This window comes from Lissotriton helveticus, chromosome 7, assembly GCF_964261635.1.
Source record: "Lissotriton helveticus chromosome 7, aLisHel1.1, whole genome shotgun sequence".
Lineage (NCBI taxonomy): Eukaryota > Metazoa > Chordata > Amphibia > Caudata > Salamandridae > Lissotriton > Lissotriton helveticus.
Genome location: NC_136068.1, coordinates 1,147,313,257 through 1,147,332,836, shown reverse-complemented (window position 1 = coordinate 1,147,332,836; position 19,580 = coordinate 1,147,313,257). Strand labels below are relative to the sequence as shown.

At 42.8% G+C, this 19,580-nt stretch overlaps 1 protein-coding gene across 2 annotated transcripts in view; it reads right to left on the bottom strand.

The window, feature by feature from the left end:
* The window catches only part of ABCA5 (ATP binding cassette subfamily A member 5), a 1,464,780-nt gene that overhangs the window by 1,318,966 nt on the left and 126,234 nt on the right, over positions 1-19,580 (bottom strand). For both annotated transcript variants that reach the window (XM_078654285.1, XM_078654286.1), the window contains exon 4: positions 7,535-7,696. In XM_078654285.1, coding sequence (XP_078510411.1) covers positions 7,535-7,696 — 162 coding nt within the window. The remainder of the gene's footprint in view (positions 1-7,534; positions 7,697-19,580) is intronic.

Sequence of the window (19,580 nt, the reverse complement as noted above, 5' to 3'; positions counted from 1 at the left end):
ACTTCTCAAACGGGAGGAGCTACTTAGCATGGACTGTGGGCCTGTTCATTTAACATAGTCATGAGCATTACAGGTGGGAGAGATGCAGAAGTAGTCGTGTTGCTGCGATCTGCACAATCTGGAGACATCTGCGAAGGTACTGCATGAATAAGGCATGGATGACTGTTTGCTGGGCCGAGGGCAGAAGACGTCCTACAATATTTTTGAGCCATCTCAAGATCCCGAAACTGGTGTTGGCCACTATAATGATTAGGGGACTCATTGAAAGATTCTCATCCAGCCAGACTGCTAAATTCTTGGCTACTAGCAAAGGGGTGGGAAGGTTGTCCAACAATAAGACTCAGAACTTCCTCCATTTAATTTCAATGAGTTAGCGTTCAACCAGAAGCATACTTGTATGAGGCAGTCATTCAGTGCCCCTTCACTGTTGATCTCCTGAGATGACAAGCAGACAATGATCTGAATCTCGTCGGCATAAGAGAGAAGGGGGAAACCGCAATTTTCTACAATGTACGCAAGTGGTCTTGCCTGTAAGTTAAAGCGAGAGGACCCCAGAATGTAGGTGGTACAGATTAGAACAATGCTGATGGGTGTTGACTTGCAAGACACAGTCCCGGAGAAAGGAGCTAAGCCAGGACAGAGACGTGTCCTGCACCGCTGTGACCTCTAAACTATGGACTAGAGTGTTGTGGTTCACCATGTCGGACGCTTCACTGGGGTCCAACAGAATCAGTGTAGAGGTGCCATTGTGGTCTAGTTGTTGCCTTAGATATTCATTTTCTGTTAGTACCCCCGACTCTGTACTAAGGCCTGCTCTAAAGACCAATTGTGAGTGGTTGAGCAGGCCATTCTGTTCTGTATACATCGTGAGTTGTTTATTCACGTGGTTTTCTAGGGCTTGATACAGGGAAGGCAAGAGGGATATCGGTCTATAGTTAGACCACTAGAAGGGGTCTAGATTGGTTTTTATAAGTAGGGCATGACCATTGCATGTTTCCATGTACTTGGGACAATACATTTCAAAAGTGAGGCATTTAGAAGCTGTACACGAAAATCCACCAAGAAAGGTTTAAGATTGGCAAACATTGCAAGGGTCAAGAGGTGAACCAGACTTAATGGAAGTGAGGAGGGATTTAAAAGTCGGGGGTCCAGGAACAAAAATTTGCTCAATGAGCAAGTTCTGGCAGAATGACCCTGTTGAAAGTTGTGCTCTAAAATGGGGGAGGGGTAGCAAGGGTGTCAGCAGTTATAGTCAGATGTAGGGGGAAAAAGTAGCTTGACAGTCTGCAACTTTTGTTTGAGAAAAAAGTGGCTAATTCGTCACACTGGGATTGTGAGAGAGGGGCGACTGGAAGTGTGTTTGCAGGGCCAGATAGATTTTAACAACTTGAAAGAGAGTCACTACGTGTTGTGTTGTGATTCAACCATGTGATTCACCTTCTTTTTGGTCATTGTAAATAGTGCACATAGTTGTCTTTTTGTTTTATCACAGGTTTCAACGGTGAAGGTACTGAACTACAGGAACACTGGTTCAGTATATTACACTGTTGTTATTTTGCACACTTTTCCATAGGTGCATGCATTCCACTTGTTGCTGTAGCTGTATGTCGATCCTGATGAAGGCTACAACACTTTGACAGGTCCAAAGGCTGAAGCATGTTGATCATACACTAATACAGTTGTCTCTAATGACAGCAGCTGTATCGCTAGCTACTTGTTTTTAATCCTTTCACAAGGTAGCTGAATAAAGCGTGCCACATAGCCAACCTTGTAGCCAGTTTTAACCACTTTCACCTTAGCACTGCAATTCACATTAAGCACACTGTAGTATGTAAACATAGTTGGTCTTGCTGCTCAGTCAGAGTGGAATGAGTGGAATGTTGGAGAGTGGTGAGAATGCGGTGTTTGAGTGTGCGAGCGTGAGCTTCAGTTGTGATCGGGCTGAGCAGCATGCGGCTGCTCCTGGTGGGGTCTCACCAGAATACTTACCTTTTATCTTAAATAAAGGATCTACATCCTCTACACCTCGTCTTCCTTCAATTGCTTCAAAAAATCCACATATTACATATGGCGACGATCCGGAAGAACCTGTAAGTGCTTCTGCATTAATGGATGTTTGATCCGAAACTGAATTGTTTTTACTAAACGTTTATTGACTTTAAGAGCCTGACACCGAGACCCCACCAGTGACCTTCATCTGTCGCCCGCCGTGTCAGGAATCAAGTTCCAAGTTATAGGCGGACCTGCTCTGTCAGTTACAGTGACCTCCTCCTTAAATCTCGATCGGTAGGAGAACTATGACGAAAATCAGCTGATTTGGTCATCTGAGGCTCTAAGGTGAATTAAACTGCAATGTACCCGACAGGCTTCTGAGCGATCGCATCGTTTGACAACTGGAAGACTTAAGTGACTCGAATTCCAAGTAAGCTGAGTAGATCAGGCAAGTTTGTCAGCGATCGCATCGTTTTTAAAACTGAAAGACCCAAGCAACTGAAAAATTCAAGGGATAATTTGCAGATCGTGAGTGATAAAGGGTAATTTTCTGCCATCTACTGGATTCAAATGGAACTTTTATTTACAGGAAATGAATCCTAAGTTCAAGTATGTACGCTTAATACATTTGAGGAAGAAAGCTACGTGATTTTGGTGGCCGTGGATTTTCACCTGGGTGAACAGTTTATTTATGTTTTATTTATTGACAGCACGGTCAAGTGTTTTGAGACACTTGATCCCTGTCTCTGTTTGAATTCAGCTCGAGTCATACTCAAACTGCTCACGCGAGTTGTTCATAGTGTGCTCGAGCACACCTACGATTCTCCTCGAGGCGTCTTGGTTTCCATGACGACTGGATCGGCTGCTCGAGGCGTCTTCGTTTCCATGACGACCGGGTCTGCTGCTCTTGGACGCTACCGGTCACGGACACACTGCGAGCCACCCGACTCTGCGCCAAAAAGCGTGCCTCCATCTTGGCTATTTCAAGTCTTCAGACGGCCCTTAGAAATCTTGATAGATATTTTTTCTGAGATGTCGATTCCATGTGGTGGAAGGCGGTCGCTGACTTATATTTCAATGAATCTTGATGGATCTTCACTTCGCCGCAGTGGATTCGGGTGAGACTTCGCTCACCATGAAGGCCGGACTAGATTCTGGATCTATTTTATCTTTTAATTTTTTTTTGGCATTGTCCTATGTTTCATTTGACTCATATGACATTACTATATCTGTACTTCTAATTTAAGTTAATTTAAGATTAGAGTACCTGACTGCTGTTGACGAATTTTTGCAGTTCTTATCTATTTAATTCATTAAGTTAATGTTATACATGTTTATACATACTTAACTGATGAAATTGCTCATGTTGCAGCCACATAGCGAAACTTTTATTTATTTATTGAGGATTCTAGGCATGGTTTGATTTCTTTAGGGTATTGATTGTGTTAGAGCCGGTCTCTTCACTTTCTGGTAAGCTACAGTGTAGGTAGTGCACGACCTATACAGCGATTCTACCCTTCTAGCCTAGCTTTATTAACAAAACCTCTACCTTTTATGTACAATGACGGTACATCTTCAGTTTAAGGTTCAAAAGGCAGTGTACCTACTTTTTATATAGGAATACATAATTTTAGTATTCTGTACAATGGACGATGTTCCATCTTTAGTTTTAAGGTACAAACGGCAATCTATCTATCCATAATTTGTAAGTGCATATGGTTACTCTCAGCACAATGGACTCAATTCACATATTTTGTTGGTTATATACAATAGATAGTGGACGCTAGTGTTTTAATGCACAATGGGCTGAGTACCCATCTTTAGTATTGGGCTGTGTACCCATATTTGTTTATGGAAATGCGCATGGGGCTAAGTACCCATCTTTAGTGTTGGGCTGGGTACCCATAATTGTGTATAGAAATGCACAATGGGTTGAGTACACATCTTTAGTGTTAGACTGTGTACACATATTTGTTTATAGAAATGCGCAATGGGCTAAGTGCTCATCTTTTGTGTTGGGCAATGTACCCACATTTGTTTTTAGAAATGCATAATGGGCAGTGTATCCATCTTTTGGGACAGTTTACTCAATTTTGAGTTTAGAAATGTACAATGACCCATAATTTAACCAGTGTAACCATATTTATTTATTTTTTTTCACTTTTTTTTTTTTCAAAACCGTTAAGGAATACACTATGGGCTGAGTGCCATTTGTAGTTTTAATAATTGTAATAGGCTTCGGCTATGGGTCTTCCACCAGAAAGTGGATTTCTCATCTATTGATGTGTATGGTAGCTTGTTTGTTTAAAGGAGTTGTTTTATTCTAGATATGTCTATGTTCATATTTGCGTGGACAGTTATAAGCTTTCTCGTTTTGTGATATACACTAAATTGTGCTGATATCGCTTGTTAAGTTTCTACTTCTTGCTAATTTTCTTTATTGGTGTAGAATCTACAGTTTCTGTAATTTTGTGGCAGGGGGTGGTTTCCATTTTTATTGATTCTAATTCTTGATTCCACATCTGTTTCTGTCATGTTGGACTTGTTTTAGAGTTCAACAAGGTGCAATTTTCACCTTTCTTAATTTATATTTTACAGTCTTTCCTTATATCATTACGAATTGCTTCTTCTTTTCTGCTATTTTTTCTTACTTTCGCTTTTCGTTCCTTCATTTGCTCTGTTTATGGGGATGAGACATGCTATGAGTCAAGCTATGTAGTTTATTTTATGAATTATTACTTGTCTTTTTCCTTCTTATGCAATGTTAACAATTTTTCTTTCCTTGGTTGATTCATATTATTGTACTTGCATAATTCTTTTTGTTTCCTTCCAAAAGGGGGAAGGTGATGTAGTATGTAAACATAGTTGGTCTTGCTGCTCAGTCAGATTGGAATGAGTGGAATGTTGGAGAGTGGTGAGAATGCAGTGTTTGAGTGTGTGAGCGTGAGCTTCAGTTGAGATCGGGCTGAGCAGCATGCGGCTGCTCCTGGTGGGGTCTCACCAGAATACTTACCTTTTATCTTAAATAAAGGATCTACATCCTCTACACCTCGTCTTCCTTCAATTCCTTCAAGAAATCCACATATTACACACACACCAACCTCACATAGGGTTTTAGACTAACCCTCCTTCCCAACATAAAAGATCCCTGTGCTCCTCCCTCACGGCGAGGGGGTTGTCGCCCACGTAGAGACCAGGTTCTTTACGCAAGGAGGCACCCCTATGATGAAGCATGACACCTCTGGTGTGTGAGGGGAACCATCCTTAAAAGGGATCCCCCTCTATCACATGGTTGACTAAGTCCACTTGCACCTCTGACTTCTGCCCTGGACCCGTGGGCTCTTTTTTGTGATAGATAACGCAACAAACAGCAGAGCAAAGGAAAGTTGCGAAGGACTGAAGGGATGTATCTTTAAGAACAAAGAAGCAGATATTTGGTGCAAACTAAATGTAAGTATAAGCCCACCCACCAACACAATCCCAGTAGGGTTAAAATTAGTATGACTCTTGAGGACATAGGCCCGAATTTTACAACATATTCACCCTCTCCAGATTCTATTTTCCCATACATCATAGAATATGTGAAGCATAATGTAAGCAGGAAAAGAGTGCCAACACCAGACTGAGAAGGTGCAAGGGTGTCACATGAGTTTAGAATAGTATTAAGGTACAAATATATGGTTTCAGGTGAATCATTTTTATGTTTTGCAGAATGGAACTCTTTGAGACTCACACTGCAATTCATATCCTAATGTGGCTGATGGGAGTGAAATGTGAATACTAGCAATCAGATTATCCTGTCTTGTTTGCCCCATTGCGGCACCCAGCACTGCTCAAATATGTACACCGTAATTACCTGTAGTCTGTTTTATTTCTATAGTTCCGTAGTGCCAGAAACCCAGCTTCTAGGCACCAAATTTATTCTAGGCACCAGGGAGACATGCAACTCACTGCCCTGCATATGTCTGACAACAAAACATTTCCAATAAAAAAGCCAACTATGTGATTTTTAAATTGTGAAATCTAGTTTAAGTTTAAATTGCTATATAACTCAAAACATTAAACAATCCATCTTGCAACTGATTGCTTCAAGACGTGCGTTCTAAGCAACTACAAAGCATGGGAAACAGAGATGGACATTCAACTTATGAGAGTCATTATATCTATGCGATACAAAAGAGCTTGTGTGATACCTAAAGCACAAAAGGTACAATATGCAATAAATTTCGAGTTAGGAAAGAAGGATGACAAGAAAATATTGAATAATGTGTAAAGGAAAAAACACATTTAAAATCAAATCTTTAAGGGATGCGCTATCCACGCCGACAAGACAGAAGTACTCATCTTCGGGAAAGGCAAGATCACACACTGGAACCCGAATGGTGGCCTCTGGAGCTGGGCCATACCCCGGAACCCACCGAACATGCCAGCAACCTCTGCATCATACTTGACAACCAGCTATGTATGAAGCAGCACGTCAGCACTGTCTCCACCACCTGCTTGCTCACGTCCTGGATGCTCAGGATGGTTTTCAGATCGCTCCCAACCAACACCAGGTGAACTGTCACGTAGGCTCTGCAGCATACTCTACTATGGCTACTCCCTCTACGTAGGAATAACTGTCCACCTCATGAGGAAACTCCAGACGATCCAGAACACAGCGGCCAGGCTCATCCTGGATCTTCCCAGACGTACGCACATAACCCCTCACTTTAAGAAACTCCACTGGCTAATAGTCATGACAAGCTGCTCACCCACACATACAAGGCATCACACAACAATGGACCTGCTTACCTGAACCAACACGTGACCTTTCACCAGCCAACTAAGAAACTCCGATCCGGATTGCTCGACCAAGTTGCCACCAGTCGCATCCGCCGGACCAACAGCAGAGGCTGCTCTTTCTCCCATTTGGTGACCAAGACCGGGAACAACCTACCCCTGCACATCAGAGCCTTGCCATCGTTCCAGCAGTTGAGACAGGACCTCAGAACTCAGATGCTCAACCAATAGGAAAACTATCAACATCATCCGATAGTGCCTCGAGACCCTCACGGGTGAAGCAGCTGCGCTTTAACATCCTGGCTGATTGACTGATTAATACACAAAAGGTGAAAAAATATTTTATCCCCTCTAAAAAGGCAGGCACGACTAGTATATTATAGTTTGGGATATTAGAAGTCTTCAGCTATGCTACAAGCGTACTCTTCTTTCATGTATGAAACCAAAAAGTGTATTTGCACAATTTACATGAAAAAAAACTAAAATATTTAATATTCATTTTTCTTTTACTTCAGACAACACACATGGTAAATGATAATACATAGATTCATTATTTCAGATGCCACCCTTGAGGCAATCAGTGCTTTAACAGCCAATCAAATGACAATTTAGAAAAGATAATGGATAGGTCATCAAAACAAGATCTTAAAATGTTCTGTCATTAGTTGCAAGCATGACAACAGGAAAAAGATCTGGGTGAAAGCAATATAGCATAGGGTACAGCACATGAAGAGTGTCATCAGATATACTTGTCACATACCTCGAGATTCAGTGTAAACAACTGAGGCTGGAACAGAATCTGGAAAGAACCTGAGCTGATATGACATGGCATCATTGAAAACAAGACCAACAAATTTTCCTTGATTGGAAATGCTGGCCTCCCGCATATCTTCTTCGCTGGCAAATTCTTCTATGAATATGTCTGCAAAAAGAAGACTTTGTGATGGAAATGCATTCAACAAACTAATTGACTAATGTTTTTTCATATATAGCAGGCTTTAGAAATACCCAGGAGAGCATGGATGGCTTTCATCTATGTAGATGGACAGCCACATGTATCACAACACATCTCTTTTTATCTGGGTAATCGAGCTAACTTTGCTAAACACAACAGTTACAAACAGTACATGACTTTCAGCCGACTGGAAGAAATGGATGAATGAAGGCAGACTGAAGACTGTACACGTATCTAAACTGTAAATATATCTAGACTGCTCAACCCCGCAGACTATGATCAGGCTGTCAAAGTATGAAGTTTCTGTTCTGAAGCAATATTGATGCTGAAAGAATGTTTGGGGCTGCTCGTTGTCACGTGACATTACTGTAGTTTGCTCTTCAGACTGACACTAAGTAACTACAGTAGGGTGGTTTCTCGGCTTTAGATTCAATGTTTTATCCAGACCGAAGCTTCATCAACTGCACTCAATGAAATCTAAAATCCTTCAAATGTGTTTGTTCCAGGAAATATTTAAAGACAACAAAAATGAAAACACATTCTGCTTCATTCAGAAAGTGAGACAATGTCTGGTGAAATCAGCTCAGCACATACAGTGTACATGTGGGAGGTGTGATATAACTTCCAAAGGGCAACCACAATTGATGGGTTTAGGAACACAGTTTTGCAAATCAGGGAAGCTAAGAGCAATGAAAAATAATCCCTCATTCATGTGTACAACTTCATTCTGGATCTTATTAACAAAGAGTCAATCCCATGACTTGGCATGCATCTATTAATACCATCATTAACAATTTATTGCTTGCATAAAAAGGACACTATGTTTTTCCTGCTGGGTGAAAATTGGTTACAACTTATATATGGTCATTTCTACGAAAGTAAGAAATTGATTTTATATATATATAAATTCACTGAAAAAAACATTGGTTTTAGGGGTGTTATAGTTAGTTGGACATTTCACTCGTACAAAACCATTGAAATTCCCGCGTTATAGTTAGTTTTAACTATATTTCGCGCACCCGTAATCCACTGCGGATGATGTCACATATTACATCATTCATGACATGGTCAGTGACATCACTGATGACATCATCCAGTGAATGTGGTTTGGTTTGGTTCGATATTTAAATCAGTATTATTTATATATATATATATATATTCACTGAAAAAACCATAGGTTATAGACCATATATAGTTAGGAATTAGCATTTAAAAAACCTTATTTTACTCACACAAAACCATTGAAATTCCATATATAGTTAGTTGCACTAACTATATATCGCGCACCCGCAATCCACTGCTGATCATGTCACATATTACATCATTCATGACATGGTCAGTGACATCACTGATGACATCACTGATGACATCTCAAATGACATCACTGATGACATCACTGATGACATCTCAAATGACATCACTGATGACATCATCCAGTGACTGTGTGTTTCTGTAAAGTTTAAATATGTTTTAGATATTGAAGAATGAGTAGATGTATAACTGTCTGGACGAAGGATTTAGTAGGTGCATGACTGAATGTATGAGTGAGTGATTAAATGTGTCTCACTGAGTGCATGGGTTAGTGACTAAACTGTCTTAATTTGTGCATCATTATGTCTGTTGTTCTGTAAACTACTGCATGTGTTGATCAGTAGCTATATAATTAACTATATGGGTTATTGATTGATTGTCCAAGTATTTGTATGGGAGACTGAGTGTGTGTGTGGCTGGCTGGGAGGTGTGTGACTCTGTGCAGATCAATGTGTACTTGTATCAATGATTGTATAAGAAAGTAAGTATGTGTTACTATATGTTTGAAAATGTAAGGTGCTCTATGTTTAACTGTATAGACAAGAAAATGGAAGTGTGATTGATTCTTTACAGGACTGACTAGGTGTGTGAGTAACTCCATGGATGAGTGGCAGAGTGTGAGTGTCTGTATAGGTGTATGAGTGCATATGATAGTGTTGTAAAGATGAGTGATTGTATGTATGAATGATTGTATGGGTGAATGAGTGAATGTGTGTGTAGACGTAGGAATCAGTGAGTACGTATGTAGTAACTAGTATTGGTGTGTCAATGGTTTCAAAAATTATACTCTGTATTTAACACTGGGTGAAACAGAGGTTATATTAAAATGTGAGGAGATGCATTGTATTGTCCATGAATGATATCATCAGTGATGTGGTCATTGATGTCAAATGAGATGTCATCAGTGATGTCATCAGTGATGTCACTGACCATGTCATGAATGATGTAATATGTGACATGATCAGCAGTGGATTGCGGGTGCGCAATATATAGTTAGTGCAACTAACTATATATGGAATTTCAATGGTTTTGTGTGAGTAAAATAAGGTTTTTTAAATGCTAATTCCTAACTATATATGGTCTATAACCTATGGTTTTTCAGTGAATTTTCAAGGTTTTGTAAATGCTAATTCCTAACTATATATGGTCTATAACCTATGGTTTTTTCAGTGAATTTCAATGGTTTTTTAATAGCAAATATCATAAGCTGTTGAATGTCAAGTACGTGGTAAGTGAAAACATTTTCGTGTTTATGCACACTGATCTGCTTTGAATGGTGCCCCCCCCCCCTCATTTCTATTAGGAGTACTCTCTCTTTGCAGATAGTGAAAGGTAGTTAACGCAGGCCTTTGCCCCCGTTGTAATCCGTCGTGCCTGCTTCTCTCTCCATTTGATTGATTGTTATCCAAGTATTTACTGTTTTAGAATTAGTTCTCTTTGGTTCATTCTCTATTTACAAACAAACACAGAGTCGCAATACTCTGTTTAGTCTTTGCAGATAACGAAAAATCGTGTAAAAAAAAAGAAAAGGAATCGAGCAAAATCAGTAGGCCACTAATGGGATCTCTTTTTGACCTCGCTAAAATAGAAACATTAGGAACAACCCCTCATGACAAATACAAAACTAGTGAGATGAACTGAACTCCACACAATGATGGCTGCAAAACAGCTCGGCTCCGCCACCCACCCCGCCCAAAATAACGATAAAGAGCGGCTGCCATGATTGGTTGCGGAATGGCCACAACGGAGCTACGAAATGGTGCTGCTCTCATGCTAACCCCAGCTTCGGTCTGAAACATCCAGAAACACTGTAGACTACCAATTCGATCAGTTCCGGTAGCGCCCCAATGTAACCCGGTAGAGAAGAACTAGCCCTCCCCTCTTTGACTGATGGTTCTTGTTGCCTGTCCTTTCTGTTGTCATTTAACAGAACTATTTAGCCTGCTGAAAGGGGTTGTGTTTCGACCGCTGGTTGGTGGAGACATTTTGACTATATTCTGGACCTGCGTTGTCGCGTAATGCGTCATATGACGCGCCGCGTTAGCGCATCCGGAAGTCATCCGGGGCGCGCAGCGCGTAACTTAAGCATAACAAGTCATGTGACTTGTTAATAAAACTTTTCATTGGTTCATTTTACTTTTCTTATTCTAATGATGAAAGCCTTGGTCATATCACCTAAAAATTACGCTTTTAATTACTTCCGAACATTATTTTCTCTTAAATATATGTTATAATGTTCCAGGCTAATGTACTTTCCCGGAAATTTTACAACTGTCCTGCAAGTAAAATATATTCTTTTTTCGAGAAAAAGAGCGTTTCTTCGTCCCATGACGGAGCCGTTGAGCAAAAGAGGGTCGACCTGCTGTCTTAGTCGCCGATACGCCTGAATATGAGATTCTTATCGATCACTTTATGTTGCAGGAATAGAAAACACAACAGCCCTTGACCATTTATCTTTACTGCGTTCCTTCGTATTATACCTTTTACCCTTCATGTAATTGGTCTGCTTTATTTCACTTGCCTTTTAATGATTCTAAAACAGTGACTATTATTAAAAACTTTACCAATGTATACACTACTACCATGTTTTCTTTTAAAAACCTTTATTGTGAAAATTTCATTATACAAATACGAGCCTATAACCACGTGGGCCTGCCACGGAGCAAACTGTAATCGTATATGATGAATAGACATTTACACTGTAGAGGAACGTAACGGGCGGGCCATTAGGTTGCAAAAACTAAGGTGTCTAACAGTTACGGAATCGGTGGACGTACATTTTATAATTAAAATACGACAGGGCCAGTTACAATAAAATTATCTAGATATACATTTGCGGGCAAGTACCATGGGTGACGTTAATTCGAATTTTCAACAGTACAGTAATCAATAACACATCAGAACTTAATATCAATAGGGATGTCGAAATATTCAATCAATTCTCGTCCCCGCCCGCCATGTGCTTCAAAACTGCATACGTATCTCGTGATTTCAAGGTTCTGCAACCAGTACACAACAAGGAGTTACGAGTCCCATTTATTCCGGCGCCATTTTGGGCGAGGACGGGCAGGTCCAGGATATAGTCAAAATGTCTCTACCAACCATCGACTATGATGATGTTCATATGCTGTATTTATTAGAGTAACACTCATCTGCCCACATGAAATTAATTTACCACAATCTAAACATGTCATTTTAATCTTTCCAAAGTTCTTCTAAATATTTGGGACCGTTTCCCTTGCCTCTGAAGCTCTCAGTGCCACTTCTTTGATGAATGTACTAGCAGGTCAGGGGTTCTCCTCCAAATCTCTCTTTTATGCAGCACTATAATTAATTGGTGCCACCTCTCCATATGACGATGCATGGTATAGTTACCACAACTATATATTTTTTCGGTTCCTCTGGAGAGTTCATCGTGGCAGATGAAGCGTGTAACATACCGGGCATTTACCTTTTTTTGCATGTACAGGAAAGGAAAAAAAAAATCGAGCGTTCGAGTTCTTAGGTGTCCCAGGGCCATTTTAGTGGACCAGGCCCAAATCCAAAGAACAGCTATCTCACAGGCTAATGGGGCGACCCACGCCGAGTTTCAGCATTGAAGGATGACCACACAAGTACAGCAACTTGCTAGACATCACCTCGGTGCCATCCGGATCTCGGCGCCCCACTGCAGATGAAGTGCCTCTCAACTATGAAACCACCACGGTGACATCCGGATCTTGGCGCGTTGTGCTGCCTTCGGCCTATTCGCACATCGGTCCGCTACTGACGCCATCTCACAGGCTAATGGGGTGACCCACGCCGAGTTTCAGCATTGTAGGATGACCACACCAACTTGCTAGACATCACCTCGGTGCCATCCGAATCTTGGCATCTCAACGCCTAGTGGTATCTTCCATACAGAAAATATTGTTACGCTGCCTTTGGCCCCATTCGCACATCAGTCCGCAACTTAGACATCACCTCGATGCCATCCGGATCTTGGCATCTCAGCGCCTTGTGGTGTCAGTCAGAAAATATTGTTGCGCTGCCTTTGGCCCCATTCGCACATCAGTCCGCTACTGACACCATCTCACAGGCCAATAGGGCGCCCCACGCCGACTTTTACCATTGTACGATGGCCACACCAGTGGCACAACTTCCTAGACATCACCTCGGTGCCATCCGAATCTTGGCATCTCAACGCCTAGTGGTATCTTCCATACAGAAAATCTTGTTACGCTACCTTTGGCCCCATTCGCACATCGGTCCGCAACTTAGACATCACCTCGGTGCCATCCGGATCTTGGCATCTCAGCGCCTTGTGGTGTATTCTCTTCAGAAAATATTGTTGAGCTGCCTTTGGCCCCATTCGCACATCCGTCCGCAACTTACACATCACCTCGGTGCCATCCGGATCTTGGCATCTCAGCGCCTTGTGGTGTCTTCTACTCCGAAAATATAGTAGAAAATATTGTTGCGCTGCCTTTGGCCCCATTCACACATCAGTCCGCTACTGACACCATCTCACAGGCCAACAGGGCGCCCCACGCCGACTTTTACCATTGTACGATGGCCACACCAGTGCCACAACTTGCTAGACACCACCTCGGTGCCATCCGGATCTTGGCATCTCAGCGCCTTGTGGTGTCTTCAAATCAGAAAATATTGTTGCGCTGCCTTTGGCCCCATTCGCACATCGGTCCGCTACTGACGCCATCTCACAGGCCAACGGGGCGCCCCACGCCGACTTTCAACATTGTAGGATGGCCACAGAAGTGCGACAACTTACTAGACACCACCTCGGTGCCATCCGGATCTTGGCGCGTTGTGCTGCCTTCGACCTATTCGCACATCGGTCCGCTACGGACGCAAACTCACAGGCCAACGGGGCGCCCCACGCCGACTTTCAGCATTGTAGGATGGCCACACCAGTGCGGCAACTTACTAGACACCACCTCGGTGCCATCCGGATCTTGGCGCGTTGTGCTGCCTTCGGCCTATTCGCACATCGGTCCGCTACTGACGCAAACTCACAGGCCAACGGGGCGCCCCACGCCGACTTTCAGCATTGTTGGATGGCCACACCAGTGCGACAACTTACTAGACACCACCTCGGTGCCATCCGGATCTTGGCGCGTTGTGCTGCCTTCGGCCTATTCGCACATCGGTCCGCTACTGACGCAAACTCACAGGCCAACGGGGCGCCCCACGCCGACTTTCAGCATTGTAGGATGGCCACACCAGTGCTGCAACTTGCTGGACACCACCTCGGTGCCATCCAGATCTTGGCGCGTTGTGTTGCCTTCGGCCTATTCGCACATCGGTCCGCTACTGACGCCGCCTCATGTGCCAACGTATTTTCTCCTAATTTTACACCCTATGCCGCATAACAGGTCATGTGACTTGTTTATAAAACTTTTCATTGGTTCATTTTACTTTTGGTTTCCTAATGATGGAAGGCTTGATCATGTGACCTAAAAACAACACTTTTCATAGGATGAAAACTTTTTTTTTTCCCCAAACGATGAAAGCCCCACCTTGTTTCTGGATGTTTCAGACTGAAGCTGGCGTCAGCATGAAAGCACCACCATCTCGTAGCTCAGTCGTGGTCATTCCGCGAGCAATCATGGCAGCCGCTCCCCACCAGAAGCCTGCAGGAGTCGGAGCCCCCAAAACTTTTGATGAATTCTCAAGGCGGAGGGGACGCTTTCGAGAATGAGGTCCAAGACCTAGCAGACAAGCGTCCGATTTCCAAGGTGTCCCAGGGCCATTTCAGTGGACCAGGCCCAAAAAGGAAACAGCCTGCCGCCATTTTGAGAGTCCTGTGACAGCCGCCTATCGCTGCACCGCAAGGGTGGGCGCAACTCAGCTGAATTGCGGCTTTTGACACAGTGGACCAAAAACGGACGGAATGGCAACTGAAACGGTAAAGGGGCGCCCCACTACAACAGATGACACTCCACCTGGAGAGGCCCGTTCACGCCGCCTCCCCCGGGGCGCTCCACGCCGTTATTCGGAGCAGCATTGTAGGATACCAAAACCAGTGCGGCAACTTACTGGACATCACCTTGGTGCCATCGTTCTGCTGCCTTGGAACTATTCGCGCAACAGTTTGCTACTGATGACCCACCCCCCGCGACGCCCCATGCCGTTATTTGCTGGGTGGCAACTTACTAGACATCACTTTCGTGTCATCTAGATTTCAACGCGTTCTGCTGCCTTGGAACTATTCGCACAACAGTTTGCTACTGATGACCCACCCCCCGCGACGCCCCACGCCGGAAATCTGGACGTTGTGCTGCGTTGGGACTATTCGCACAGCCGACCGCTACTTCGTTGTTTTTCCCTAAAAATGTTTATATGTTATTACTATTTTTGTTTTCTTGTATATATTTATAAATTATTAAAGTTTTATAATCTTACTACTTTGTCGGAGTGCTATATATTTTTAATGTGACACATAATTGTAAAAACTTTGATGTACAAACAGTCATCCCTGGAATCTTCCGCTTCAGGCTCGGTCCCCTCCCCAATCACAATACAGGATGGTTTTCAGATAATAGCAACGCTTCTGCTGTGACGAATCTCATCGAGTGTGGGCCTTGATCTACTATAACTCCTTTGAAGAGGGGTGATTCTTTACAGCTGTGGCCATAAACTACATCTGCAGGGCTAGCTGATACCCTAGGACCAGCCTGGACAATCGGACACAGAGGAAAAGGAGTGTCAGAGGGTGCGGTAGTGAATAGGGCGAAAGGGAGGTGTCGGGCGGGCACAGGGTGTGATTCTCAGGGAACAGCAGCGCAGATGGGGGAGGTTTATTACCCATGCATAAGACAGAGAGCGGGGGTGACCACTGCCTGGGGGAGATGTTTGCGAGGGTGGGGAGCCATGCTAAGGATCGACAGCGTGCACAGAGTGGGTCTGGTCAAGGCATCTAAAATGGCTGCCGTGCACGACAAAAGTGTGGCATTTGAAAAAAGACAAGATGGCGCAGACAATGTTTTTCAACACTTCCTGATTTCCTTCGAATCGAACGTTAACAGACGTTGGGGCATATTACCAAAGTTAAGCGATATTTATCCCTAACGATGCTTAGCAACGATTTTTTTACCGTCAGAAATTATCGCAGATAAACCTTGCTATTATCAAGGTTTATCGGAAATACGATAAAAAACGACCGCAATGCATTAATATCGCTGAAAACTCAGCGATATTCATGCATTACCGAGCTAATGCTCTTAGCCATGTTATCCACCTCCCATTGGATAACATGGCTAAGAACTGCTCAGGGCAGGTGGTAGCTTTTAGAGATATTCGCCCTTATCTCGAATATTTCCAAAAGTTGATAATAGGAGATAGCGATGTTAGCGACTGTTTCCAGTCGCTAACATCTTGGCATGCCCACTTTGCATGTCATTAGTGATAAATATCACTCACATGCAAAGTGGGGCCCAAGATGGTCGCTATCTTCTACTAGCCGTCGCTAACTGGTGTTAGCAACAGCTAGGTAATACACATATAATTTTATCTCCGCGAAGCGGAGCGCTGTTACAGATATATATCTTGTTTCTGAACGTTAATTTCTCAAAATGCACTGAAGCACATATATTGAGACCTAGCAAAGGCACATCGGGCTACCAGTCCCTACAATTTTGCCAAGTTTCGTGCAAATCCATTCAGCTGTTCGATCCTACCGAGAGACAAGATGGCGGCCGCTACGGACTGTTTGGAATGTTTACAGACACCGGAGAGCCAATCAGCTTCGCTTCGCAAAGCTCCGTAACGCGAAAAGTACGCGAAGCGGTGCGCTGTTACAGATATATACCTTTTTTTGAACGTTAATTTCTCAAAATCCACTGGAGCACATATATTGAGATCTAGCAAAGGCACATCGGGCTACCAGTCCCTACAATTTTGCCAAGTTTCGTGCAAATCCATTCAGCTGTTCGATTATTATTATTTTTATTTTTTTTTGCCACGCGGGGCCCTTTTAAAACCTCCACATCAAACCTAGGGGGTGAGCGACAATGTACTATGCCCCCTTATGGTCATTTGCCCCTTCGCTTCGGCCTCCTCTTGTCTCTCGATCCTACCGAGAGACAAGATGGCGGCCGCTACGGACTGTTTGGAATGTTGACAGACGCCGGAGAACCAATCAGCTTCGCTTCACAAAGCTCCGTTGCGCGAAAAGTCCGCGAACCAGAGCGCTGCCCGGTCCGCTGTTACAGATATATATCTTTTTTTAAACGTTAATTTCTCAAAATCCACTGGAGCACATATATTGAGACCTACAAAAGGCACATCGGGCTACCAGTCCCTACAATTTTGCCAAGTTTCGTGCAAATCCATTCAGCCGTTCGGGCTAAAAGTGAGGCCAACCGCCCTATGGAAAACTCAATGTTAAAAACACGTTTTGGGACCCCCCTTTTTTCTCGGCCCCCACTGGACGAACCCCCCCCCAAATTTTCAAGGGCTGCTCAGAAACAAAATGTGCCATTTTCCTGAAAATTTCAGCCAATTCCGTCCACAAACGCCAAAGTTATTAGACATAGGATTTTTTCTCTATGGGTTTTTTGAAAATTCTAACTATATATACCTACTGGCGGTCGCCAGTAGGTATATATAGTTAGGATTTTTTCTCTATGGGTTTTTTGAAAATTCTAACTATATATACCTACTGGCGACCGCCAGTAGGTAATATATATATATATATATATATATATATATATATATATATATATATATATATATATATATATATATATATATATATACAGGAGAAATTTGATCGCGATGAACGTGATTATGCGATGGACAGGGTCCTGACCTTCTCCAAAAAATATGATCAACCACGTAAAGACTTGGCAAAGAAAGAACAGATGCCAAGAACATCACCAGAACCAAGAGTTGAAACCTCAGACTCAGATGCCACCGGAAGTGAGGTCTCGGGAGACGAAACAGCAGGCCCCCTGATGACAACTACTAAAACTCCTTTTCAACAGGAGTTTAACGTCATTCGGGCATGCTGGTTGAGGGACGGCAAAAACAAACCTCCAGAAGGGGCAGGCAAACCAGACGTGGTGGCTGGAAGGGGAAGAGGCAGAGGACAAACAAATATAACCCCAAGAGTAACAAGGAGCCAGAGAAGAGGGAGATGGTAACTTCATCTGACCACCTAACCATAGTGAACCTGTCCCAGAGACCTCTAACATCTGAGGAAGAATCCGTTCTACAGTTGGGATTCACATTTTGTCCAAATACGAACATGGAATATACCCAAACTAGGATTGATCTTTATAAATGTATCAGAAAGCTCAAACTACACAAATTTTTTAAGGTCACACCAACTGCGAAAGAAGTAAAACATCTAAGAGTCAACAAGAAAGATACTGACCTCCTAAATGTTAATGACCTGACCGCATGTGAGGTTCTACAAAATCTTAGATCAGAGGGTCACATCACATGGAAACAAGCAGCATGACTAATACTCTGACAGAGAGACTAGCAAATATACAAATTGACCCGGAAGCGCCCAAGAGTGGGCTGAAATTAACATCTAAATTCGTTCCTCAAACCGCAATAGATGCTATTGACACTTTTTCAGATGCGGTTATCAGGGATCTGATGATTATGAGGAGGGAACAAACTTCCCAATGGAAAACCTATAACATCACGAAAGAACAAAGACTGGCTATAAAAAGTTTGTCGGAGGATAACTCGATTGTATGCAAACCCTTCGACAAAGGAGGTAACATTGTTATCATGTCAAGAGAACAATATGTGACAGAAGCCATGCGACAATTACAAGACAATACCTGCTATGCCGTGATAAGTAAGAGACTATTTTTTGAGTATCAACACATTATATGATCTACTGAAAAAATGGCGTGATAAGCAGATGATTTAACTGGAGGAGTATCTGTTTCTAAAAACTATGAATCCTACCCTGCCCTCTTTCTACCACCTACCAAAAGTCCATAAAAACATTGTGAATCCCCCAGGAAGACCTATCATCTCTTCCATAGTGGAACTAACGGAGAATCTCTCCAAATTTGTGGACCATTTTCTGTTCGAGTTCGTACTTTCTTTGAAGTCCTATATTAGAGATACCTCTGATTTCATTGAAAAAGTGGAAAATCTAGACTGGCAAACTACCTATGTACTTGTAACCTTAGACACAACAAGTCTTTATACATGCATTGAGCATGAATAAGACCTACATGCCGTAGAGTATTTTTTTAACAAAAGACAGCTGCTTGAACTTATCGATTTCTGTTTAAATCATAACATCTTTCTTTTTCAGGATGATTTGTATAGACAGCTGTCTGGTACGGCAATGGGCTCCTGCTTCGCCCCCAGCTACGCAAATTTATTCGTCGGCTGGTGGGAGGAGCAGATAGCCTGGGCCCCTGAAAATACCACATGGAACAACAAAGTGGTAGCTTGGTGCAGGTAAATTGACGATTTTTCCTAGTGTGGGATGGGCCTGTGGCAGAGGCCAATGAGTATATACTAATGCTCAACAATAACGACTGCAATCTAAGATTTACAGGGG